Source organism: Microcaecilia unicolor, chromosome 10 (assembly GCF_901765095.1).
Source record: "Microcaecilia unicolor chromosome 10, aMicUni1.1, whole genome shotgun sequence".
Classification (NCBI taxonomy): Eukaryota; Metazoa; Chordata; class Amphibia; order Gymnophiona; family Siphonopidae; genus Microcaecilia; species Microcaecilia unicolor.
In genome coordinates this window covers 79,565,214-79,586,688 of record NC_044040.1, presented here as the reverse complement: position 1 = coordinate 79,586,688, position 21,475 = coordinate 79,565,214, and the positions used below count along the sequence as shown (strand labels likewise).

At 42.2% G+C, this 21,475-nt stretch overlaps 1 protein-coding gene across 1 annotated transcript in view; it reads right to left on the bottom strand.

The window, feature by feature from the left end:
- MON2 (MON2 homolog, regulator of endosome-to-Golgi trafficking) overlaps window positions 1-21,475 on the bottom strand; it is a 461,654-nt gene that overhangs the window by 173,532 nt on the left and 266,647 nt on the right. Inside the window, 1 exon segment of the mRNA XM_030215834.1 lies at window positions 19,525-19,635. Coding sequence (XP_030071694.1) covers window positions 19,525-19,635 — 111 coding nt within the window.

Sequence of the window (21,475 nt, the reverse complement as noted above, 5' to 3'; positions counted from 1 at the left end):
GACTGGAGTCAGCTGCTGCCTTGGGCAGAATTCGCTCATAACAACCGAGTGAGCTCGGCCACGGGCGCTTCGCCCTTTTACATCGTATATGGACGACATCCGCGGATACCAGCCCCTTGAAAACCAACTTGGATGTCCCGGCAGCGGCCCGATGCGGTGACCTCGCTCCAAGCAATTGGTCATCAGTTCAGAAAGCGCTGCGAGTGACCTCCGCTCGTATGAAACGCCAAGCGGATCGGTCTCGCAGAGTGGAACCGCGCTTCCAGCCTGGCGACTTGGTGGTGGTTGTCCACGCGTAATCTTCGTCTGAAGATTCCCTCCTCCCGCTTTGCACCTCGATTTGTGGGCCCGTATCCCATTGTGAGGCAAGTGAATCGGGTCTGTTATCAGCTAAAGTTACCACCTACATTACGGGTACATAACACCTTTCATGTGTCCTTGCTGAAGCCTGTGATTCTGAGAAAAGGGGCTTTGCCCGCGTTGCCTGCTAGTCCAGCCATCTCAGCTTCCTAGGGGGAATACGAAGTCCGGGATGTCTTGGATGCAAGGCGCTTCCGGGGACATCTCCAGTATCTCATTGCGTGGAAGGGATATGGACCGGCAGACAACTCCTGGGAGGGCGCTACTCATGTCCACGCGCCAGTCCTAGTCAGAACGGTTCCATCGCCTTTTCCCTCACAAACCTAAACCTCGTGGACGGGGTAGGGGGGGCCCTTGAAGGGGGGGTGATGTTATGATTCTGCCGGTTTGGCTGAGGGGAGGGGGACGTCTCTTCTGATTGGCGCCAGGGTTGTGCTGACGTCAGGAGATAGTACTTTAGCCTGCAGCTGAGGAGTTTCTCTGCTTTTGCGTTACTTATTTGGTGGTAACAGGAAAGCCTGATAGGTTTCTCTCAGAACGTGCTCTAGGTTCTGACAGGGATCTATGTTGATTTAGAGTATTCTTTTCCTTCCCTCTGGTTAGCTGCTGCTGTGTGTGTGTGTGTGTGTGTAGGTAGCTCTGTAATCAGGGTCAGCTGCTCGTTTGTTTAGTGGGGCTGGGCATTGCTCAGCCTCCAGGGCTCTGGGCTGAGTGAGAGCCTTCTCCTTTGTTGTTTGTTTTAAGGATTTCTCTTCCCAGTGTCCGGCCTGCTGGCTCAGTGAGTTTAACCCTTTGTGTACTGTGTGTATTGTATTCCTGCCTCTGCCAGTGTGTTTGTTGGATGTGCCCCACTCCCTCTTGGGAGGGGAAGCGTTCTCTCTGATTGTTTGTTGATTTATGGCACTCTCTCTCTGCTGGCTCTACAAGCTTAACCATTTGTGTTCTGTGTGACCTCTGTCTACAGTGGGTTTGAGGCAAAGGCTTTCTGCCTTCCTTTTGTGTTTGGTTCCTCTGGCTTCTGCCTGGGGCGCCTACCCTGGTGGGGGGGGGGGGGGTTGCTGTGTTAGTTCCCCTGTCCTGCGCTAGTCCCCTGCGTGGGCGTGGCCCGCTCTGGTCCTTTCTTTCCCCCGCTGCCCTATTGCTGGTGTTCAGCGCGTGTCTGGCATCTTGGGGCCCTCTGGGTTCTTCACTCCTCCCTGTGTGTGATTGGGTTCCAGTTCAGCCGTGAGGCTCTGTCTGCGTGGTTCCGGTTCGGCCGCGAGGCCGCCTGTATGCCTATTTTCCTTCTTCCTGAGGGACTGGGGGGAGGGGTAGCTTAGGGGGTATTGTGTAGCTGGGGTATGCGGTGGTGGGTTGGTCTCCCCTTGGCCTGGGTTGGCGCCCTGCTGGCCTCGGCCAGGGCCCAAGGGCTCACGGACCAACCCAACGGATTACAAATAGTTTACATCATGATAATAGTACATCCAAAATGTATAGGAATTTGAAACATAAATTTTAAAGAATTCTAATACAATGAAACATTCCTTATTATTTTGTCCACAATGAGAGGATCCAAGAATAGGAAACAAAATTTTTTTTAAAGAATTTAACAATTATCACATATAGACTGGAAGGATGTCGGGAGCCTGCAGCCTAGACAGTGCAATTAACTGGGAGATGCCATCTCAGGGACATCTTGCATATTCTCCTTAGCTATAATGAAATCATGAAGTTTCATAGGACAGAGAAAAAGGTATTTAACATCACTTAAGGAAATCATACATCTACATGGATATTGAAGAGTAAAAGTACTTCCCAGGGAAAGGATTCTTGGTTTATATACCAAAAATTCCCTCTCCTGTTCTGAGTTTCCTTGGCTAAGTCAGGAAAGATTCGAATTTTCCCACCCATGAAAACAGCATTCATTTTTCTGAAGAACTCAAAATTAAGTTTTTGTCCATCTCCAATGCAAACGTAACCAAGTAAAGTTGCTCGATCTGAAATTTCAGATCGTTCTAGAAAGTCAGTTAGATTATCTTGTGGAGTTTCTGGAACTGTTGGCGCTGATATGGGTTTTTTAAGATATTGCATTCTAGTCACCAAAGGGTGACTTTCTAAAGGAATGTCCAGAACTTCCAGAAGGTATTTTTTTAAGAGTTCTGCTGGAAGTGGAAGAGTGGCCTAGTGGTTAGGGTGGTGGACTTTGGTCCTGGGGAACTGAGGAACTGAGTTCGATTCCCGGCATAGGCAGCTCCTTGTGACTCTGGGCAAGTCACTTAACCCTCCATTGCCCGCCGCATAGAGCCTGTCATGAGTGGGAAAGTGCGGGGTACAAATGTAACAAAAAAAAAAATAATAATATATGAAAGGTGAAATCGGAAACTCAATATCCTGAGATTAGCCCTCTTATACTGATTTTCTATATATTCCATCTTTCGTGCTTGGATTTTATTCCCTTTATGACCGTCGCCACTGTAGTTTGCATTAATTTAAAATTAGAGTCAAAAGTTTGCATTTCAGCCTGATGGGATTCAACTTTAGTGGCTAATTGGTCAGTTTTTTGATTCAATTGTCTTATTTCAGTTTGAGTATAATTAAATATGCGTTGGAGGGATGCATTTACCCCTTGTATGGCTTCCCAGATCGTGTCCATAGTGACAATTGCTGGTTTTTCCATACCACCTCCTAACCCAGAGAATATTTCTTCTTGAGTTAAGGCCAGGGGCAAATATCCCCCTTCCGTTGTAACAATACCTGGAGTTGAAGCAAGGCTGGACCTCTCATCGCCAACGACAATCGCCCACTTCTGACGTCTGTTCAGTCGACTCATTCTCAGCTCTCACTTTCCTCCGGGTTTGTGGCGGGGTCAGACCAGTCGGAGGGCTCAGAGTTACTCCCTCTGCACTGTGTTCGTTGATGGCGGTACGGGAAGTCTAGAAGCAAGTCCCTCGGGATCCCGTGGTCGGATACCAAAGTTTTCTAACGTGGGCTGCGACAATGGCGGGACCCAAAACTGTGCTCAGAGAGGGTAGGAGCAACAGTTTTTTCCTTTTCTCTTCCCCATTTCTTAGGGGAGCGCTCCGTGGCACAAATCCAAATCGGAAATCTCCGGAGCTCACGCACACACGTCCAGTCTGGAAGCCATCTTGGATCTTCCCAGAGTTGCTCTTCCAAAGTGGAAAAACTGAGTTTCTCACAGTTTTCACTGTTAGTGTAATCCCTTTTACTTTCAACCACTTCTCCTCCACTGGATAATCTAAGGTTTTGGGCCTGCCGAGATAAACTCTCATCCTTTGGGACTTTGCCTGTTAATTCACCTAAATTTTTTATTTTTATTACATTTGTACCCCGCGCTTTCCCACTCATGGCAGGCTCAATGCGGCTTAAATATAATCTCCCAAGGGGAGGATTCTACTCACCCTCCTTGCTCACAAAAATCACAGTGCGGTCATGGTAACACAATGGTCTTTCAGCCCAACCAAGAGTTTGTACGGCTCTAGACCAGCGTGAGCAGTTGTAAAAGAGGCTATGAAAATGTTGGTGTAACCTGATAGTTCCAAAGCTCCTTTGAATGCTTCCAAGTGACATATGCCTGTCATCTTGCACGAAGACACACACATATTCTGGGGGGGGGGGGGGGGGGGGGGGGGGGTAGGGGGGGGGGGGGAAAACAAAGTACATGTACAGCTCATCAGGTTCCTCTCACAATGTTTTGTAGTATGTAGGTTTCTTCTTTGACCAAACTTTCCCCACAATAATTTAATAACAGTTCTGGAATTGTTGTGCTGCAGGGTTCACACTAAACTGAAAGAAATTGTTTATGTACGTGCTTTGTTGATGGCATTTGTGCACCACTGAGGGAACCCCACACCTCCTGCTTTAACACAGGTGCATGTTTATATATTTTGCAGTGGTGGGTAGATTTTTGTTCAAAATGCCAGACTTCACAGATTTCAGCAATCACATACTCTTTAGCAATAGCCATTTCCATTTCTACAGTATACCGCGTCCCCAACAGGGCTCTCTCACCTGTCTCGTGCAACACAGTGGGAACATGAGTTTCCGTGTAGCTTGATGGGAAACATGGGGAAAAGAGTCCACATGGAAGGTACACCTTGACTTTCACAAGTCTGAAATAATCAGTGAGGGGACCAAAATTTTCATAGATGATTTGTGGATGACCTATCAGATATTCTTTAGTCACAGGGCTTTTTTTGAGGGGGTACTCGGGGGTACTGAGTACCAGCACCTTTTCCAGTGTCTGCTAAAATTGACCCATGGACCACAAGTTTTAATGAAAGAGCTCAGGCTCAACACACCAATTCTGCCTTGTCACAGATTCTGTGACTGGTTGCAGGGGGCCTGGCTATTGTGGGGTGAGTCCCTCAGTGATCACCCTAGCCCTGAAGGATGGCCTGGCATTTGAGTACCGACACCTTTTTTGCTAGAAAAATTGCACTGTTTAGTCATATTGAGAAACAGGTATATGTTACCCGTCAGGCTGTATGGAAAGCCAAGATGGGTCCAGCAGGAAAATTGTGTTCAAATTCTAGTATTGTGCTTTCCTTAAAGTCTTTCGCGTTCTTCTTTGCTTTAGGACTGAATAACCTCATTACCATTCATCTTAACATGCTGTGGGCCAATGTCCTTTGTGCAGATTTATGCAGTCTTATCTTCTGTATGAAACGATTCTCTGAATTGTGAAGCTGTAAAAATGTGCACAGAAGTCTTACTAACCAAATGCTTCCACCCGCTGAAGCTCTCTGCATCAATACCTTAAACTGTAAGCCTTCTGAGGCCAGGAAATATGGTACCTGAATGTAACACCCTAAGCTACAACTAAAAAAAAAGGTATGACCTAAATCCAAATTCTCTCCTCCTTCCCTACATAGTGTTTCCCAAATTCTTCATATTCAACGGTGTCTGCCCCTTCAGATGACCATCTGTTATTAACTTTCATGAAATGCATGTTCACATTATCCAATAAACAGTTTACACCACCTTGATATCTTATGGAAAAGATTTGCCTCCCCTCATTCTGTACCTTGGCACCATTTTGTTATATCTTGTAAATTTGTTTTTTATGTAAGCCGCATTGAGCCTGCTACAGGTGGAAAACGCGGGTTATAAAATGTTACAATACAATACAATATAAGACGTCAAGTAACACATAAGTTGAGAATACTAGCACTTATGTAATCAGACGCATCAATAATTGACAGTTACATAGATAAGTGTTTATGTTTATTCCAGACTTGATTAGACTGCCTTTACAAAAACGTGGTCAAAGAGGTGGCACATAAAATCAATAAAATGGAAAAGAAACTAATAATAAGATATGAAAGTACTCATCAACCAACACTAGAGGAAAAAAAAAAGTTAACTTTAATTATATTTAGGCGCTACATACTAACATCTGCATCAAGCTGCTTAGTGCGTAACTACAAGGGACGTGAACACGTGGGCAGAGCATGGACAGCCATGGGTGTTGCCATGCAATTCTCCAACTTATAGAATACTATCAGTTGCATGCATTGCATATTGCACTTAGGTACGCCTACTTACACCAGCTATTGACTTGTCTTAGTGGACTGGCCTATATTTCAATATATCATGTAATGGCTTAGGCGTGCCTTGAAGCCATTGTAGAATTGACGTTAAGTGCAATCCCATTGTGGCACCTACATCTTGGCACCAAGTTATAGAACTGCCCCCTTGGTGTTTTGCATATACAATGGTCTAGCATCCCTATAACATTTGTAGCTAGACATTTTTAAGAACAGATAAGATACACTGCCTAGTTGACAATATCCTACTGGCATACCCAATAACAGAAACAGCCAGCCCATTGAAACTGAACTGTAATGATTTGCTGCATACTGTGTCAACAAACTTAAACTCTCTGCCAGTAGTTACAGGCAATCTCACACATCTCCTGTCAGTTGACCAGGAGCACACAAACTTCCCTCTCGTTACATAAAGATATGAGATATAACCCCCAAACAGAGGAGGCCTTGATTAAAGTCCTGAGGTTTTTGACCAACCACCTGATCCCTTGACCTCTACCCATCAAAGATGGTGCAGCAGGCAAGCAGAGGCCTCTATGAACTCCTCTCTTTCTAATGCTGTATCCTCTGCTATAATACAACAAACCTGACCAGAACAAGCTTGAAAGGTATCAGCCAGTATTTAACATCTTAGTTCTAGAAAGTTTACAGAACAAGAAGAGTCCGTGGCTTTGGCTCACCGATTAGATAAATCCATGTCAACTTGGATTCAGATGCTGTTACAGAGCAGAGATGGTTGATTTCTCTGCAACTTTTGACACTATGGACCACACATATCATGACTGATTGCTGCAACATTAGATGAGTTATATCAGGTTGGAGCCATTCGCAATCATTATTTTTCTGGTGTTTCTTGATGTTTCCACAGCTTTTGTACTTTGGATCATCAGATAACATTGAGGCACTTGGTGTGGTGTGGGATTGTGGCTCTGTGCTGGAATGGTTTAGCTCATATCTCAAGTACCAGTACATGTGGGGAATCAGTTATCTTCTTTGAAACCAATGGAACCAGGGTGCCACAAGGGTCTACTCTATCAGGGATTTTGTTTAATGTCTATTATCAGCCGCACTTCGGTTATTGGAAAAGTAATGGAAGCCATGCTGAAGGAAAGGATAGTGAATTTCCTGGAAGCCAATAAGTTGCAAGATCCGAGACAACATGGTTTCACCAAAGGGAAATCGTGCCAAACGAATCTCATTGAATTCTTTGACTGGGTGACAGGAGAATTAAATCAAGGACGTGCTTGGACGTCATCTACTTAGATTTCAGCAAGGTTTTTGACACGGTTCCCCCACAGGAGGCTCTTGAATAACTAGAAGGGCTGAAGATAGGACCCGAAGTGGTGAACTGGATAGGAACTGGTGGACGGGCAGACGCAGAGGGTGGTGAGTAAATGGAGTTCGCTCAGAGGAGGGAAAGGTGAGTAGTGAGTGCCTCAGGGATCGGGCTGGGGCCCATTCTGTTCAATATATTGTGAGTGACATTGCAAAAGGGTTACAAGGTAAAGTTTGCCTTTTTGCGGATGACACCAAGATTGCAACAGAGTGGACACCCCGGAGGGAGTGGAAAACAGGAAAAAAGAGCTGAAGAAGCTGGAAGAATGGTCTAACATTTGGCAATTTAAAATTCAATGCGAAGAAATGCAAAGTGATGCACTTAGGGAGTAGAAATCCAAGGAGGCTTATGTGTTAGGTGGGGGAGAGCATGATAGACAACGGACGGAGAAAGGGATCTTGGGGTGATAGTATCTGACGGACCCTGAAGGCGATGGAAACAGTGCGACAAGGCGGTGGCCGTAGCGAGAAGGTTGCTAGCTGTATAGAGAGAGGTGTGACCAGCAGAAGAAAGGAGGTTTTAATGCCCCTGTATAAGACGTTGGTGAGGCCCCACCTGGAGTATTGCGTTCAGTTTTGGGGGCCGTACCTTGCAAAGGATGTTAAAAAAATGGAAGCGGTGCAAAGAAAAGCTACGAGGATGGTATGGGAGTTGCGTTCCAAGACGTATGAAGAGAGACTTGCTGACCTGAACATGTATACTCTGGAGGAAAGGAGGAACAGGGGTGATATGATACAGACATTCAAATATTTAAAAGGTATTAATCCGCAAACGAATCTTTTCCGGAGATGGGAAGGCGGTAGAACGAGAGGACATGAAATGAGATTGAAGGGGGGCAGACTCAGGAAAGATGTCAGAAAGTATTTCTTCACAGAGAGGGTGGTGAACGCTTGGAATGCCCTCCCGCGGGAGGTGGTGGAGATGAAAACGGTAACAGAATTCAAACATGCGTGGGACAGGCATAAAGGAATCCTGTGCAGAAGGAATGGATCCACAGAAGCTTAGCTGAAATTGGGTGGCGGGGGGAAGAGGGGTTGATGGTTGAGAGGCTAGGATACGGGAGGGCAGATTTATACGGGGTCTGTGCCAGAGCCGGTGATGGGAGGCGGGACTGGTGGTTGGGAGGCGGGAAATACTGCTGGACAGACTTATACGGTCTGTGCCCTGAAAAAGACAGGTACAAATCAAGGTAAGGTATACACATATGAATTTATCATGGGCAGACTAGATGGACCGTGCAGGTCTTTTTCTGCCGTCATCTACTATGTTACTATGTCAAATTTTAAAATCATGTGGAGTGTCATACTGATTTATGAAGATGAAATCCAGTTTTTTTTGCCGCTGAAAGAGTCAATCTCTGATGTGGTAAACCTGTTGCAGACTATCTTCACTCAGATGTCGTGTTCAGCACTGCGTGCGTCTGGTAGCGCTATATACAGTGGGGGAAATAAGTATTTGATCCCTTGCTGATTTTGTAAGTTTGCCCACTGACAAAGACATGAGCAGCCCATAATTGAAGGGTAGGTTATTGGTAACAGTGAGAGATAGCACATCACAAATTAAATCCGGAAAATCACATTGTGGAAAGTATATGAATTTATTTGCATTCTGCAGAGGGAAATAAGTATTTAATCCCTCTGGCAAACAAGACCTAATACTTGGTGGCAAAACCCTTGTTGGCAAGCACAGCGGTCAGACGTCTTCTGTAGTTGATGATGAGGTTTGCACACATGTCAGGAGGAATTTTGGTCCACTCCTCTTTGCAGATCATCTCTAAATCATTAAGAGTTCTGGGCTGTCGCTTGGCAACTCGCAGCTTCAGCTCCCTCCATAAGTTTTCAATGGGATTAAGGTCTGGTGACTGGCTAGGCCACTCCATGACCCTAATGTGCTTCTTCCTGAGCCACTCCTTTGTTGCCTTGGCTGTATGTTTTGGGTCATTGTCGTGCTGGAAGACCCAGCCACGACCCATTTTTAAGGCCCTGGCGGAGGGAAGGAGGTTGTCACTCAGAATTGTACGGTACATGGCCCCATCCATTCTCCCATTGATGCGGTGAAGTAGTCCTGTGCCCTTAGCAGAGAAACACCCCCAAAACATAACATTTCCACCTCCATGCTTGACAGTGGGGACGGTGTTCTTTGGGTCATAGGCAGCATTTCTCTTCCTCCAAACACGGCGAGTTGAGTTCATGCCAAAGAGCTCAATTTTTGTCTCATCTGACCACAGCACCTTCTCCCAATCACTCTCGCATCATCCAGGTGGTTCACTGGCAAACTTCAGACGGGCCATCACATGTGCCTTCCGGAGCAGGGGGACCTTGCGGGCACTGGCAGGATTGCAATCCGTATGTCGTAATGTGTTATACCATGGTTTTCGTGGTGACAGTGGTCCCAGCTGCCTGAGATCATTGACAAGTCCCCCCTTGTAGTTGTAGGCTGATTTCTAACCTTCCTCATGATCAAGGGATACCCACGAGGTGAGATTTTGCGTGGAGCCCCAGATCTTTGTCGATTGACAGTCATTTTGTACTTCTTTCCATTTTCTTACTAGGCACCAACGTTGTCTCCTTCTCGCCCAGCGTCTTACTGATGGTTTTGTAGCCCATTCCAGGCCGTTGTGCAGGTGTATGATCTTGTCCCTGACATCCTTAGACAGCTCCTTGCCTTGGCCATTTTGTAGAGGTTAGAGTCTGACTGATTCACTGAGTCTGTGGACAGGTGTCTTTCATACAGGTGACCATTGCCGACAGCTGTCTGTCATGCAGGTAACGAGTTGATTTGGAGCATCTAACTGGTCTGTAGGGGCCAGATCTCTTACTGGTTGGTGGGGGATCAAATACTTATTTCCCTCTGCAGAATGCAAATAATTCATATACTTTCCACAATGTGATTTTCCGGATTTAATTTGTGATGTGCTATCTCTCCACTGTTACCAATAACCTACCCTTCAAATTATGGGCTGCTCATGTCTTTGTCAGTGGGCAAACTTACAAAATCAGCAAGGGATCAAATACTTATTTCCCCCACTGTAAATGCTATTAGTAGTAGTAGTAGATAAATCAATGGATGGCTGAGAACTGTTTAGCTTTCAACATTTCTAAGACTTGAGCTATTACCGGTGACAGCAGGTTCTCCTGCTCAATTTTCCTCTGAAATTGTGTTTTCTGATACTGTGCTCCCAGTAGTCCATGTTGTGAAGAATTTGGGGGTCTTGTTTGATTCAACCTGGTCTTTTAGGCCACAGATTCAATCGGTTGTGAAAAAGTCCTTCTTTAAGTTGAGGCTTTTGAGTAAAATATATCCACTGATTTCTTGGGCTGATTTTCAAAATGTACTGTAGAGCCTGGTATGGTGTGGTTTAGATTACTGCAATATTGGGTGTATTGGCTTGTCAGCAGTTTGTATTCAGTCTTTATAAATTGTGCAAAATTCTACAATTTGTATGTTATATGGGTATCTAAATATGATCATGTTATTCCTTTTCATAAATTTGCTCTGAGAGATTTGTGTGTTGGATTCCTCCTGAGGTAGATATGAAACAGCGGGTCCCCTCTGTCAAGGATATTGTAATGTGCTACAATTGAAGAACTTGAAGTGAGTCCCAGTGGGATGTCTGAAGATGAAGACGGCAATTACCACCTGGGTGGTTAAGTTTATTGAGTTCTTTCTGTGCGCATATTGCAATTTTTTTTGAAGTTTTCGGATCTTTTTCAGCATGATATTGACTCTAACTCATTATGATGATGTTTAGAAGATGCTGCTTTTTTGGCTGCATAGGATTTATTTCTCCATTGGAGCTGTTTTCCTTGCAGTTGGGTTTGGAGGACTTTTTTGAAACCAGTGATAGTAGCTGTTAAGAGGGGGGTTAGCGATTGCTGTAGGAACCCCAGGCTGTTGAGGTTTCAATTTGTTAATTCTTTAAATCTTCCATATATTTTGAGTTGTAGCTAAATTTAGAGCAAATTTATATTTTTTTGATTAGTTTCTGTGAATATTTTGCTCTCCTGCTTATTTTGGATTTCTTTTCATAAGAAATTGCAATGGCTACCTCAAACCCAGCGAACTCTGGCATTTGGCTGGGCTAAACCATATTATCGAAAAAAAAGATGGCCGGTTCCCGCCATCTGTAGCGCCGCCGCCAAAATAGATTGCTGGCATCTATTTTGCCGGCGACGTTCGATTATGCCCCTCAATTTTATCTTTTGCTTATCAAGTTGCATTTTACATAGTATATAGTAAACACAGTAACATAGTAGATGACGACTCATAAAGACCTGTATTATTATTATTTTTATTATTTATTGCATTTGTAACCCACATTATCCCACCTATTTTCAGGCTCAATGTGGCTTACATAGTATGTAAACATTGTCGTTATAGGATACCAGATACATTTAGTCTGCCCAACAAGATAAACTCACAGCATAAGGTATGATGCAATACTAAAATTACATACTTTTTCAGTTCAAATATTTTTATAATAAATGTTCAGATAACAACAAGAAACAGAAAAGAAACACTGGCATCAAATCCCATCTTTAATAGTTGGTAGATATGTAGTCATCTAACTTGGCCCAATAATTAGCGGTCGCTAATATTTTTTCCATTATGACCCCATCATATTTGTGATACAGGCATATAGTATTCCACCACTGATATATACTAAGAGTCATAGGCGCCCGGTATAAGAGGCTTGGACAGGCTAAGCCTCCCCTGCTGTGCTCTGAGAGGTTTAAATTGTTGATTTACCTCCATCCTCACAGCAGGAGCTGCAGTGAAAGCCCTCTAAGCCTTGTGTAACCAATTGTAGAAATTGGTTTATGGTTTGTTTACCTTACTGCTGGGAGACCAGGGGGAGGGGGGGGGGGTTGGCTGGGTTGCCAGGGAGATATTTAACGAGGATGACTTCCTGACCTGCACTGAGAACAGATAGCAGCAGAATCAGACAACCAGACAACAAAGGTAGAAAAGATCATTTTATTTTCATTATAGTGTTTGGAATATGTCCACTTTGAGAATCAGGTGCTCAACATTAAAAGTTTATATTTATTTACTTATTTATGGCATTTTATCCCACATTAAACATGAATTAGGGTGTTTTGTGGCTCTACATGAGAATTGTGATGATATGATCCCTTGTTTCATATTGTTGACAGTCTGCATTTTCCGTATGGGTGGTATATTGGTGTATTAGGTTCTGCCCAGTATAATATTTATGGTACAGTAAGGTTCCCAGTGTATTTTTGCACAAAGTTGTGCATAGTGTTTTGCAGTTGAGCGATTGTGCTTAGAATATGCTTTGAGAAACCACTTTATTCTTTGACATATGATACATATCTAATATCTACATTTAATAAAAGGTATTGTGACTTTTATTTTTATTTATTTATTTTTTTCTGTGTGTTATCAGACAATTATGGATTTAAGCTCCACCCCTGGCCCCACCCCTAACCCCGCCCCCTTTAGCCTACCCAAACATTTTGGCCATCGACCGCCTATGCTAAGAGTAGACGTATCGTTCCAATATAATAAAACAAGTTTCACAGCTACCATTAAAAACAAATCAAATAGGCATCTTGCTATCGGAGGCAGGGAGCTACTTAGGCCCAATGATTTCCAAATTACAATCTTGTAGGAATGCAGTTCCTGGATATTAAAAATCACAGAAATACAGGACCAGATCCTGTCCCAATAATCTTTAACAGATGTACACTTATACAAAACATGGAACAAGGAGCCAACTTGAACTTTACATGTCCAACATCAGTTCCCATTGGTCAGATAACATTTAGCCAACTTTACAGGGGTTCAATAACTTTTATGCAATGAGAAATAAGCCAATTGCATAAGGGAAGCAGATTTAGATGTCTTGAAAACATTAAACCACAGTTTCTTCCAACAAATCCCCTCTTCCACCACATCTAAATCCCTTTCCCACACAGATTTTAAACCGTGAAAGGGTGGCTAATAAGGATTTTGCAAGTATTTATATATGAGTGAAACAGCATGAGGTTGAACAACTTTGGTGAGAAGCGCTTGGGGCATAAGCCAAATCTCTGACAGATCAATCCCACTGCCCTGGACAGCATGACAAAGCTGAATCCAACAGAAATATTGATTAACTGGAAGCTTACATCTTTTTGGAGCGTACTAAAAGCAACAAATCCCTCCACAGCCCTAATTTTACAAAGCAACCAGAGGCCACATCTCTGCCATAAGAAAAACTTGCCATGGAAATGAACTCATAGTAACACTTTTTTCAGGTATATCAGAAGCAGGAAGCCTGAGAGGGAATCTGTGGGATGGTTAGATCAGGAAGGAGTAGAAGGAGTGCTCAGGGAAGACAAGGCTATAGTGGAAAGATTGAATGAATTCTTTGCTTCAGTCTTTACAGAAGAAGTAAGAGATCTACCTGTATCAGAAATAAATTCATAAGTATTGCCATACTGAGAAAGACCCAAAGGTCCATCAAGCCCAGCATCCTGTTTCCAACAGTGGCCAATCAGGTCACAAATACCTGGCAAGATCCCAAAAAGTACAAAACATTTTATACTGCTTATCCTAGAAATAGTGGATTTTCCCAAGTCCATTTAATAATGGTCTATGGACTTTTTCTTTAGTAAGCCATACAAACCTTTTTTAAACTCCGCTAAGCTAACCTCCTTTACCACATTCTCTGGCAATGAATTCCAGAGTTTAATTACATGTTGAGTGAAGAAACAATTTCTCCGATTCATTTTAAATTTACTACATTGTAGCTTCATCGCATGCCCCCTAGTCCTAGTAATTTTGGAAAGCGTGAACAGACGCTTCACATCTACCCGTTCAACTCCACTCATTATTTTATCGACATCTATCATATCTCCCCTCAGCCGCCTTTTCTCCAAGCTGAAGAGCCCTAGCCGCTTTAGCCTTTCCTCACAGAGAAGTTGTCCCATCCCCTTTATCATTTTCGTCGCCCTTCTCTGCACCTTTTCTAATTCCACTATATCATTTTTGAGATACGGCGACCAGAATTGAACACAATATTCGAAGTGCGGTCGCACCATGGAGCGATACAAAGGCATTATAACATCCTCATTTTTGTTTTCCATTCCTTTTCTAATAATACTTACATTCTATTTGCTTGCTTAGCCACAGTAGCACAGAGCAGAAGGTTTCAATGTATCATCAACGATGACACCTAGATCCCTTCCTTGGTCTGTGACTCCTAACGTGGAACCTTGCATGACATAGCTATAATTCGGGTTCCTCTTTCCCACATGCATCAATTTGCACTTGCTCACATTAAACGTCATCTGCCATTTAGATGCCCAGTCTCGTAAGGTCCTCTTGTAATTTTTCACAATCCTCCCACGATTTAACGACTTTGAACAACTTTGTGTCATCAGCAAATTTAATTACTTCACTAGTTACTCCCATCTCAAGGTCACTTATAAATATGTTAAAAAGCAGCGGTCCCAGCACAGACCCCTGGGGAACCCCACTAACTACCCTTCTCCATTGAGAATAATGACCATTTAACCCTACTGTCTGTTTTCTATCTTTTAACCAGTTTTTAATCCACAGTAGAACACTACCCACTATCCCATGACTCTCCAATTTCCTCTGGAGTCTTTCATGAGGTACTTTGTCAAATGCCTTCTGAAAATCCAGATACACAATATCAACCGGCTCACCAGTTTAATATCCTGGGTTGATTGTAGGGCTCTTCTTGAACATAAGGTGAGAAACACGAAAAGGAAAGCTCATAAAGAATTTAAAAAACCCAAATCAGTAACTTAAATTCTGTCCTTGCCTTGGAAGGAAATCAGTGTAGAGTCCTAAAAAAAAGTGTCATATGGTCTGACCATTGTCTGTGACAAATCAATTTAGCTGCAGTATTCTATATAGCTTGAAGCGTTTTTAGTTCTCTAACTGGAAGACCTAAGTAAGGAATGTTATAATAATCAAATAAAGAAATAATCTTGGCCTGAATAACCATTTTAAACAGTTGTCTATCTAAGAAATGTTGAAACGTAGCATCTCTACGTTTTTAAAAAAGTGAACCTTACTGATCTACGATGACATGGTAAGGCCTGAATCAACTATAATCCCCAATAACTTTATTTCATCCATAATCAGGATCTAAACACCTGCTAACTTCGGCAGTATCTGAGATTTACTGCAGACAGCATTTCCAACCCAGAGTATACTCATTTTATCCAGGTTGATTTTTTAACTTAAGAGAGGAAAGCCACAAAAACAACTTATCAAAAACTTGTTTCATTAAATTATAAACTAAAATGAGATCATATTTCCATGGAAACAATAACATTTTGTTGTCCACATAAGAAAAAAATCTAATACCCAACGGATGTAATATTCTGCCCATATCCTTAACATAAAAGCTAAAAATAATGGGGGAAAGTGGGAAAGAATTGGGACCACATCCGCTCTTCTCCCATCCCATGGAACCTCTCCCGTCTCTAAAGATCTATCAAATAAATCCTTAAGAGGTTCCACCAAGATTTGTCTGTGTTCCCTCAGTATTCTGAAATGTATCCCATCTGGCTCCATAGCTTTGTCCACTTCCAGATTTTGGCTTTCTTCCATGAACTGAGGAATATCCACTACATTCCCAGATATACTCTGACTGCAGTCCTTCTCCAGGATTTTCCTCCGTGAACACTGTGAAGTATTTGTTTAGCACATTCACTTTACTCTCATCAATCTCCACATAGCTGTTCTCAGCATCTTTCAGTCTTACAATTTTTTCCTACCCTTCCTCACAAGAACACAAGTGTCCCTCAAGCCCAGCATCCTGTTTTCAACAGTGGCCAATCCAGATTACAAGTACCTGGCAAGATCCCAAAACAGTAAAATGGATTTTATGCTGCTTATCCTAGAAATAAGCAGTGGATTTTCCCAAGTCCATCTTAATAGTGGCTTATGGACTTTTCTTTTAGAAAATTATTCAAACTGTTTTACAACCCTGCTAACTGCTTTTACCACATTCTCTGGCAACAAATTCCAAAGTTTAATTACATGTTGAGTTTTACATGTGTATGAAATCTGGTACTTCCACTCAGAGTGAATTCTTTCAAAAAGGTGGTAAATAAATCCTAAAAAAATAAAAATAAATAAAAAGTCAAGAATAAGAATTCTAAATAACCTCCATAGCATGTATAATGTATGTCTTGCCCAAAATGAGGATTTAGAAAACTTTACCAAAACATGTTTCTTGATTTGACATACTATATAAAAATAATGGCTTCTACATAGAATTTTAGGTTGGACCCAGTTGGAATACATTATCAGTTTCATTACAATATGAATTAACCTCATGAACTCTGATTGCTGGTGATTCAATTGGAGTGATCTCTATTTCCTTCTGGGGTTGTCTTGTATCTGAAAAAGGTCACGTCACCTCTCTTTACATCTTTTTTTTTTCTGCCTGTGCTTTTTCTAGCCATATTTTCCTCTACGCTTCTTTGATTTTAATCCAGTAATCTTTTACATGCTCCTCTTGTTGCATTCTTCTTTAACGCAGCCTCTCTTGTTCTTATATTTTTCATCCACTTGTTTGGAGAACCATATAAGCTTACTGTTTCTCTTGTTTTTGTTATGAATAGTTTACCCTCTGAATTAGGAATTTAAATTTATTACTTACTGCTTTGCTGAAAGTTGAAAAACAAATAGTTTCAAAGGTTTTCCAATGTATAATCATTGGTTAAGTAAAGATTACTCTTGATTATGTCAATGTTGGAAATGTATTTGTAATATGGATTGTTGCTGATTACATATTGTACTGTGACATCCTGGTTATAATTAGTTGATTTACTGAAATTTTCTGGACTTGTTATAGCTGAATATAAGAACCTGAATTAGAAAAAAATCTAGTGTAATAATCTGAGGGTAAAATTACTATTTTTCTGTCAACTGAAGAAAAGGTAAGATACATGGATATTAATAAAACACTTCTGACTGCCCATTTCCAGGTCAATATCAGAGATTTGATCATTTTGTTAGATTTTCTTTTCCCAGTAGTTGGCATCCCTAATGCCTACTCCATCTGTGTTTGAACAGAAGGTCCAGGGAATTAGCACACAAACCCTTTTTGGGAAAGATAGATTCTATATCTGAGGCATGAAGCCAAGCGAGTCTATGTAACCCAATACCCACACTGAAGGCCCTGGACATCATATCAAAAACATCATAGATTACACTGACCATGTGTTTTCCACATTCCCACTGCTTGGATACTATCTGGCAGAGCTCTGTAGCCTCTTCTAGGGGCAGAGTGTCTGTGAGCTCCGCCACACTGTGCACAATGTTCTGCAAGTCCATGCCACTAAGAGCTGATAAGAACATATGTGGGGGGGGGGGGGGGGGGGGGGGCAGCACAGCATTGTGAAAAAATGTTCTCCCAAAAAATTCCAAATACGAGCCTCCCTTCCAAGGGGCACCAAGGAGTGTGTCTTGAAGCTCTTGGCTCTTTTGAGAGTGTATTCGACCACCACAGAATGGTGGGGAAGTTGTAGCTTCTCGAATCTGGGAGCCTTTTGGACTCTATGTGTATGGGATGTACAAAGAGGGGAGTCTCTCACTACTTCATCTGCACATTCTTAAGGATTCTGTAAACAGGCAGTGTTACAGCTTCCTTCGGAGGGGCACTGAACTTGAGGATGTCCACCTCTTTGGCCCTGGGCTCATCCTCAGTCTCCAAGTCAAATGGAATGGACTTAAGTCATCTCCCTAACAAAATCAGAAAAGAGGAGCTCTTCAGGAGGCAACTTTCTCCTTTAGTGTGGAAAAGAGGGATCTGAAGGGATATAAAGGGACCCCCTCCTCCTGGATGCTCAGGAGTGGCCAAAATCAGACTCATACAAATAATCCTCCATGATGTCTGAGTCTGTGCTTGCATTAGTCTATTGAAAGGATGGTCAGGTCTTGGGCAGGTATGCTGAGGAACCAGTGATCTCCAGTGCCCCATGAAGGCTTCCAGCCCTGAGGGACTGGAGACTGATATCGTCTCAACCATACACCGGCTCTAATGCCCTGCGAGGTATCGGCGTCAATGCAAGTGCTCCATTTCCTCCTGGAATATGGCCCAGATCTGCCCCTTGAAGGGAGCTTTCAGTAAAGACTGAGGATCAGCCAGAATGGTCATGTCCCTTGAAGACATCATGACCGAACTGACGTCCTTGTCCTGGCTTATTGGAGGCTGGTGCACCCTTTCTGATTCTTTGGAGGGTGAACAGCCCTCAAGGCAGAGGCACTTCTCGGCTACTGAAGGCTTCAATGCTCCAGTGCTCTCAACACTGTGCCGTGGCGGGGGTGGGGGGGGCATGTGAGGGGAAGAGACAATGCCAATGCTTCTTGGCCTCTGCCTGACACACAGCACTGGAGTCCCTCAGCACTGATGAGGATGACGACAAATCCTTCCTTGTTCTCAGAGTAGGACAGGAGGATGCCCGATCCCCATGGCCACTATCGAAGCTTGATGTATGCTTTTAATGCCAATATCAATGGAGCAGACTTCTTTGAACCACAAATATTTTTGAACTGCTTTTTTTTTTTTTTTACCTCTAATCTTCTTCTTGACATCTGTCAACAGAGTTTACAAGAAGTAGTATTATGGTCGGACTCCAGGCATTGCAGGCACCAATTATGAGTGTCCATGAGGGACATGGCCCTACCACAGTGGGTACACTTCTTAAACCCATTGAGAGTTTTAAGGGACATGTGAGGAAAAATGGCCAAGGTGAAATCAAATGGCTCAATTTTGGAAAAAATACCCCGATCAGGTTGCTTGAGGCCTAAGGTGGCCTAGTGAGCCACAGAAAAAGAAAGGAAACTTATAGGAATGCCGAAAAGCTGACTGAGGAACTAAGAGGGAAATGAGGCACTGGCCCTGTGTGAGCATTTAACAAGAAAATAAAAACCATGTGAAAACCACATAGAGAGGACACAGACTCGAGCTGAGGGGAGAGTGACGAAATGCAACCTTGCAGCTTTATGAAAGAGAGACTGGCTTGGACCCATGTGTCAGTAATGGACAGAAAGGTGTGCGCATGCTCTCAAAGGCTTCTGGAAGTTGCTGGAGAGTGGTTCCCATGCAGGGCTCCATTGGATGACATCATCCATCAGTGTGGAGATATCATCCTGCTTGTCTTCAGAGGAAACCATTAAAATATGACATTCCAAATAAATAGATATACATTTTTCTATTTCCTGTCACAAATGAGCAAATACAAATGAGGTTATCCAAAAGGTTATGCTCCAAAAAACATAACTTACCTGGTTTTGTGATAGTGGAGGATCATGTGTAAATGTTAGCCCTGCTTTGATCAGTGACGTTAAAGCTTCTGCTCCCCACTCTCTCATTCTGGAGTTTGGATGCTGGCAGACCTTAACATTTAATGAAAAGCAATGTTCATATAAATGAAAAGCATTAATATTTTACAAATAGTAAATGGCATCCAAATTTGGGAATAAAAAAAAAAAAGAGCACTGAGTGTTATTCTATAAATTGCACTCCGAGTTGGACGTCATTTATCGAACAGCACGAAGCACCGGGATCTGCACTCAACTTCTGGCACGAGGATTTACACCAACTGAAACCTAGTGTAAAATCCTTGCATGTAAATTAGGCATGGATCCCTCAAATTTTATAATACTGCGCTCATCTTTAGTGAACACCCATGCCCACACATGCTCCTCCCATGGCCACGCGCTCTTTTTCAGTTGCACACTGAAAGATTTACACACATCTTTATAGAATAGAGCTTAGTAAGATAAAGATGTAAATCCAAATTGTTGCCAATTAATGCCAATAATTGATGGTTAGCACCCAATTATTGGCACTAATTGGCTTATTACTCAATTAAATTGCATGAGGAAATTGGGCACACACCCAGATTTGCATGTGCAATTTTGAACACCATATATAGAATCCGGGGGAAGGATGAGAAGCTTTTCAATCTTCTGTAAATCTGTCAGTGACACTCAAGCTATCTATTTCAATTAACTGGGAAAGACAGCTAATGTTTAAAGGTGCTCATTCTACATTATTTTAAAATTAAGTTCAATATTGGGAAACAGATATCAATAAAACAGACTTACCTTCTGTTTAAGAAACAAGAGGAAAGCAATAGGAAGAAAGAAAGACAGAGAACATGAAAACAATTTGCTCAAAACAGCAATGGTTTAATACTCTATAATAAAGCAAAGTTAAAGTTTCGAATAGTATCTTATTCTGAATGTCATTCTATCATCACAATCAAATCCTCTAATAAACATTTTCCATTAAACTGCAATGCTCACAGTGGACATCTATGGATTAAGCTGATCATTAACCAAACATAAACAGATAGTAATATTGATCAATAAGCCAATGCTTACCAATCTTTCTGTAGTTATGACCCCATTTTTGTGAAGCTCTGCAATACCTAAATGCTAAATGATATTCTACTTAAAAAAAAAAGTGAGACTCATATTTCCCTTCAAGAGTACAGCTTCTTCTGTACACTGAGGTTGTAGTTCTTATGAACTCAAGAGGGAAACCAATTGTAATCCTCTCTCTTAAAAATGCAGTATTCAGCAATAAATTGAGCAGAACAGCTTAGGTTGTCTGCCCATAAACCTGGGAAAGCTTATTACTGTTATTGTTATATTCTTGATATATTACCTTTCTGTGGTACAACCAAAGCGGTTTACATATTCCTTACAGATACAGACCATCTACTCAGCCAAGTAAATTTCTGTAACTGTATTAAGCATTAAAGTGTTTTGTTGAGGATTATCATTTATACTTATTACCAGTTTAGAGAGAAGGAACTGGACAGGATGATGAAAAGGTATATATATATTGGCATTTGTTTGTTGGTGACTTTTTTGTATTTTTATGTTGATTGTACGCAACTTACTTTTTAGGCGGAACAGACATTTTTAATATAAATAAATATATTTGAAACATATAGAAAAAAAAAAAGAAACAAGCAGTGAGATGCTGGGAGGGGGGTGTGTTTTAACCTCAACTTACTTTCAATTATTCCATTAATAATTAAAATATTTAGATTTGAAATCATATTGTAAACAGTTCCGCCATTTTGTCACTGCTCTTGGCTTGATTTGTTGCTTGAAAAGAATCTGAGAACACCAAAAAAAAACAAAAGATCATGTGACATAGGGGCCTACATATTAAAGGTTTTCTCTCAAATTGTGCCCATGAGAAATAAGCGAATGATAC